Source organism: Orycteropus afer, unplaced genomic scaffold (assembly GCF_000298275.1).
Source record: "Orycteropus afer afer isolate SDZICR_OR568_19922 unplaced genomic scaffold, OryAfe1.0 scaffold00236, whole genome shotgun sequence".
NCBI classification, from domain to species: Eukaryota; Metazoa; Chordata; class Mammalia; order Tubulidentata; family Orycteropodidae; genus Orycteropus; species Orycteropus afer.
In genome coordinates this window covers 908,176-913,929 of record NW_006921823.1, presented here as the reverse complement: position 1 = coordinate 913,929, position 5,754 = coordinate 908,176, and the positions used below count along the sequence as shown (strand labels likewise).

At 44.2% G+C, this 5,754-nt stretch overlaps 2 protein-coding genes across 2 annotated transcripts in view; one reads left to right on the top strand and one right to left on the bottom strand.

Moving 5' to 3' along the window:
• Positions 1–454, bottom strand: part of PRKDC (protein kinase, DNA-activated, catalytic subunit) — a 550,241-nt gene extending 549,787 nt beyond the window's left edge. The window contains exon 1 of the mRNA XM_007949066.1: positions 301–454. Within this exon, the coding sequence (XP_007947257.1) occupies positions 301–454 (154 nt within the window). The remainder of the gene's footprint in view (positions 1–300) is intronic.
• Positions 455–1,609: 1,155 nt separating this feature from the next.
• MCM4 (minichromosome maintenance complex component 4) overlaps positions 1,610–5,754 on the top strand; it is a 23,794-nt gene continuing 19,649 nt past the window's right edge. Inside the window, exons 1-6 of the mRNA XM_007949065.1 lie at positions 1,610–1,679; positions 1,979–2,140; positions 4,653–4,816; positions 4,906–5,007; positions 5,225–5,320; positions 5,407–5,502. Coding sequence (XP_007947256.1) covers positions 1,610–1,679; positions 1,979–2,140; positions 4,653–4,816; positions 4,906–5,007; positions 5,225–5,320; positions 5,407–5,502 — 690 coding nt within the window. The remainder of the gene's footprint in view (positions 1,680–1,978; positions 2,141–4,652; positions 4,817–4,905; positions 5,008–5,224; positions 5,321–5,406; positions 5,503–5,754) is intronic.

The following is a 5,754-nucleotide window of genomic DNA, read 5'->3' as shown; positions in this document are numbered from 1 at the left end:
GGGTTTGAACCGCCAGCCTTCTGGTGAGCAGTCAAGTGCCTTTGCCACTATGCTACCAGAGCTCCCGTTTTAAAAGTAGGAACTGCAAATTCAGGGGTTTGGAAAAGGTATTTTTGAGTTTAGACGAGACTAAGGTGAAAAATTTTCAACCCCTACTTTGGGTATCAGCGTCTGCCAATTTGGGTGCGTTGGCACAGACCTGAATCTTACAACACCTCTCCTGTAACGTCAAAAAAGAAAAAGGTGGTAAGACAAACCAAACCAGAAACTTCTCAAAGCTGGCCACAGACAAGTACCCACCCAGTGCCGCGGGGCTGGCGCTCAGCACGCATTCCAGGCCCAGGCCGCGGATCAGCTGATAACCGGCCATAGCTGCTACACTGCGGTCCACAGCGGACAAGGACTCCTGCAGCTGCTGCAAGGAAGCTTGCAAACCTCCCCCAGTAGCATCCATAACGATAAACCCGGGCCGCACTCTTCCACACACCAGCCCGGGACCGGAAATGCCCCACGGCGCGAGGATGGCTACGCTAACTACAGGAGCTACCGCTCCCAGCAAAAGTGGCAGGGGCGAGGGCGGGGGCGAGGGAGGGGCGGGGTGGGGCTAGCAACTTGATTGGGTAGCTGCAGAAGAGACAAGGATCACAGCAACAGCTGTTGGTACGCAGGTAGAAATAAGCAGACACGTGATATTAGTTGACCGCTTTTGTAAGGGTTGCAGTGCATGGTTTGCTACATAGTAGGCACACATGGGGGCATTAGAATCGGGGAAACTCCGTGGTTTGACCTCCGCAAACAGGTGAAGAAGTCAGCGTGTTAGGTACCACAGAGAGTAAAGAGATAGCACTAAACCCACTGCCACTGAGTTGATTTCCACTCATAGCGACCTCCAAAGAGTTTCCAAGGCTGTGAAGCTTTACGGAAATAGACTGCCTCATCTTCCGCTGAGCGGCTGCTGGGTTCAAACTGCTGACCTTTTGGATAGCAGCCCAACCAATGCCTTAACCACAGCGTCACTACAGGGGCCTGCAATCTAGAGAGCTGAAGATTTGCTCCTTTACAAAATGAAAAATGTATTTGGAAAGCCTTTGGAAACAAAAGGCGTCCAGAGGGTGGTAATCTATCTGCTCCTTTCGCGGAAGCCCCGCCCTACGCGCGGATTTCCCGCCAAACCGAGCACCAGTTCGGGCCGCACCACTTGGTGCAAAGGGCGCAATACCCCTACTGGGAAGTAGTGGAACCTCCCGAGGCGGAGCGACGATAGCGCGCTACTGCGATTGGTGTGACGCGACGGAAGGGTGGGGAACAGCCGTGCGATACCGCGCGAATTTGGAGGTTCCTGACCTCTTGCAGCACTTTTAGAAGTTGGGCTGTGCGTCTGCATCCAGAGAGACCTCTGGAGAACCTGCTGTCGCCGCCTTGCACCGGTAACAGTGAGTGAACTTCGGGAGCGGGTGCTGGCCCGAGTCCCACGAGGAGTGGATGCGGGGAAAAGAGGGTTGTCGCCCGGAGCCCTAGGGGGAGTGGAAGCGAGAGAGAGCCCGAACCCACGCGGGGCAGGCACGCATGAGCTCATTTTTTTCTGTCCCGCAGGTACCCCGCCGCCATCATGTCGTCCCCAGCGTCGACCCCGAGCCGCCGTGGCAGCAGGCGGGGCCGAACCGCCCATCTGGCTACGCGTGAGTTCCAGCCCCGCCTTGGCGCGGTTTTCCCGCCAGTTCTGGTACAGCGCCAGGGCCTACAGTCAAGGCTTCGGTGCAAAACCTGTCCTTAGGGAAGCAAGAAGTGCAAACCTTGCTGCCTCCCCTTGGCCGCGGCGATTCCAGGTTGTCATCCGTTAGCCGCGCCTCGGTCCACTTGCTACACTTTTCTTTGACTCGTGCTTCATGAATTCCACAGTTCCAAGATAGGGACAGATCAGGAAAAACTAAGCGTGAGGACGATGATCATTGTACATTTCTGTTTTGTATGACACAAGGTCAAAGTGAGGATGCCAGATCATCGCCCTCTCAGAGACAGAGAGGTGAAGACTCCACTTCGGGAGAGCTGCAGCCCATGCCTACCTCACCTGGTGCGGACCTGCAGAGCCCTGCAGTGCAGGACGGCTTGTTTTCCAGCCCTCAGCAGTTGCATCCTTCAAGTACGTCTCCCAGGAGCTGTTAGTGATGGTATACAGATCTTCAGCAGATCAGAATTGCTGGTAGTGGATTTATTACCCCCACATGAGCTAGTACAACAAAAGAACTGAAGCACAGAGAATTGTGCTTGAGCCCTTGTTGCAGCAACTTGTGTTAGTCCCTCTAACTGAAGGTCTTCCTCTTTTTTGCTCACCCTCTACTTAACCAACCATAATATCCTTCTTCAGGGACTGGTCTTTCCTGGAATATATCCAAAGTATGTGAGATAAAGTCTTGCCATCCTTTCTTCTAACGTTCACTTTGGCTCTACCTTTCCAAGACAGGTTTGTTTGATCTTTCGGCGGTTCATGGTATATTTAATATTTTTAACTAGTACCACAACTCAAAGGCATAAATTCTCTGGTCTAATTTATTGTCCAGCTTTCACATGCATATGAGATGATTTAAAACAACCTTGGGTTAGGAGCATCTTAGTTCTCAAAGTGACATCTTTATGTTTAACACTTTAAAGAATTCCTTTGTAGCAGATTTGTCCAACATACTAAGTTGTTTGATTTTGATTTCTTGACTACTTCTTCCATAGACATCCAAATAAAAAATCCCTGACAATTGTGCTCTTCATTTGCCACGATGTTGCTTATTTCAGTTGTAAGGATTTTTGTTCCCTCTTTGTTGCAGTGTGATCCATACTGATCCCCATCAGTAACTGCTTCAAGTCCTCTTCACTTTCAGCAACCAACGTTGTGTCATTTGTATATTTACAGATGTTAATGTATAGTTGTTAATGCATCATCTTCCAGTCCCGATGCTGCATTCTTCGTATATCCAGCTTCTTGGATTATTCACTCAGCGTACAGATTGAAGATGTATGATGAAAGAATACAACCTTGATGTACATCTTTCCTGATATTAAATCACACAGTATCCCCTTGTTCTATTTGAACAGCTGTCTCATGATCTATGTACAGGTTTCAAATAAGTGCAATTAAGTCTTCTGGGATTCCCCTTCTTTGCAGTATTACCCATACTTTGTTATGATCCACACAGTCTAAGGCCTTTGTATACTCAAAGAACACAGATAAACATCTTTCTGGTATTTTCTGCTTTCATCCATTTGATATTAGCAATATCACTTGTTCCACATCCACTTCTGAATCTGGCTTGAATTTCTGGATGTTCTCTGTCATTGTACTGCTGGAACTTTTTTGAATTATCTTCAAAAAATTTTACTTGCATGTGATATTAATGATACTGTTAGATGATTTCCTCATTCTGTTGGATCACCTTTCCTTGGAATGGGTATAAATATGGATCTCTTCTGATTAGTTTTCAAGGTAACTGTCTTCCATTTTTCTTGGCCTAGGTGAGTAAGTGCTTCCAGCATTGCATCCATTTGTTGAAATATCTCAACTGGAATTCTGTCAATTCTTGGAACCTTGTTTTTTTGCCAGTGCATTTAGTGCAGCTTGGACTTTTTCCCTCGATACCATCAGTTCTTGATCCTGTACTCCTTCCTGAAATGATTGAACATTGACCAATTCTTTATGGTACAGTGACTCTGTATTCTTTCTATCTTGTGATACTTCTGCATCATTTGAAATTTTGCCCATAAAATCCTTCAATATTGTTACTCGGGTATTAAGTTTTTTCTTCAGTTCTTTCAGCTTGAAAAATGCTGAGTTTGTTTTTCCCACTTGGTTTCTAATTCCAGCTGTTTGCACATTTCATTATAATACTTTGTCTTCTCCAGCTGCCCTTTGAAATCTTCTGTTAAGCTCTTTTATATCATTTCTTCCACTCCCATTAGCTATTCTTCATTCAAGAGCAAGTTTTAGTGTTTCTTCTGATACCTATTTTGGTCTTTTCTTCCTTTCCTATCTTTTTAGTGACCTTTGGCAATCTTCAGGAATGATATCCTTGATGTCATCTTGCAACTCTTCTGATCTTCAGTCAGTGTTCAGTGCATCAAGTCTTCAGATGGTCTCCTTTGTTTTCACTGTTAATTATCAATGCATCTTGATTACATATATGGTCAATTTCATATTGTGGCAGTTGGTAAAAATCTTCAGTTTCTTCATCTTTGGCAGTAGTGGTTGGTCTAAAAATTGAATAGTGGAAATATTAAATAGTTAGGTCTTAGCAAATAGATAAAGATACTATACTTTGTAGTCTTGAAAATCTCAGCCACTGAAAAACCAAACCAGACCTGTTGCCAACAAGTTAATTATGACTCAAAATGACCCTGTTGGACAGAGGGTTTCCAAGCTAGTAGTCTTTTCAGAACTGCCACATCTTTGTCCCGTGGAGCAGCTACTAAGTCTGAACTGCCAGCCTCTAGGTTAGCCATTGGGTTGACCACTTCTCCACCAGGGCTCTTGTACCACAGTAGGTTATGGTAAATAAGCTTTTCATGGTTGCATGTAGAATACTTGGATCAATAGATAACATGCTGTTTTTTCTGGCATGATAGGATACCAGAATTGCATTGTAAGTTTTCCAATTTTGTTTTTACAGATATCCTTCTGGACTTTGACATTAGCTCTCCATTGACGTATGGCACTCCTAGTTCTCGGGTAGAGGGAACCCCGCGAAGTGGTATACGAGGCACACCCATGAGGATGAGGCCTGACCTTGGATCTGCACGGAAGGGGCTGCAAGTGGACCTGCAGTCTGATGGTGTGAGCAGATAGTTCAGTCTTTTGATAACATCATTTGTGAAACAAAATGATTAATTCTGTTGACATGGTTCTATCATTCTTCCTTGTAGCCAGCAACAGATGATACAGTGGCAAGCGAGCCATCCCTAGGCCAAAAACTTGTGATTTGGGGAACAGATGTAAATGTGGCAGCATGCAAAGAAAATTTTCAGGTGAGCTATTTGTTTAAAATTCCCACCTTTGGACTCTAAAAATGCTGGGAGGAAGTACAGCCTAGGTGGCTGTAAATAAGGGAAGATTTGTAGGTGACTTAAGATTGTTGATGTTTTTTAAATTTTTAAGAATGGGACATATTCATGATTTTTTTGTATTTTGAATACTTATTCCACAATGCATTAAACTTAATTCTTTTTTACTCTGAATGTTAAGAGATTTCTTCAGCGTTTCATTGATCCTCTGGCTAAAGAAGAAGAAAATATTGCCATAGATATTAATGAGCCTCTGTACATGCAACGACTTGGGGAGGTAATCAGATGTTCTTACTTATAAAATAAAGCTTTGTTTTTTAAACCAATAAAGGTGAGAAAATAAAACTTTGCTTTGTCTTACAGATTAATGTTACCGGGGAGCCTTTTTTAAATGTAAACTGTGAACATATAAGATCTTTTGATAAAACTTTATACAGACAGCTTCTTTGCTACCCACAGGTAAGAATTTGGCTTTGACCTTGATAAGTGACAGTAAATATGTATAAAAAATGCTTCTGGATAGTAGAGTTTCATAGATAGTAGGAAGAGAATGATATTTCATCTATCTTCAGATGAACTCTTTCTTTAATGCTTTGAAATTGGAATGTGTGTTATGCTTGTTGTTGTTGTTGTTATGTGCCGTCGAGTCGGCCCCGACTCATAGCGACCCCTCCTTGGGTTTCCGAGGCAGTATCACTACGGAAGTAGGAT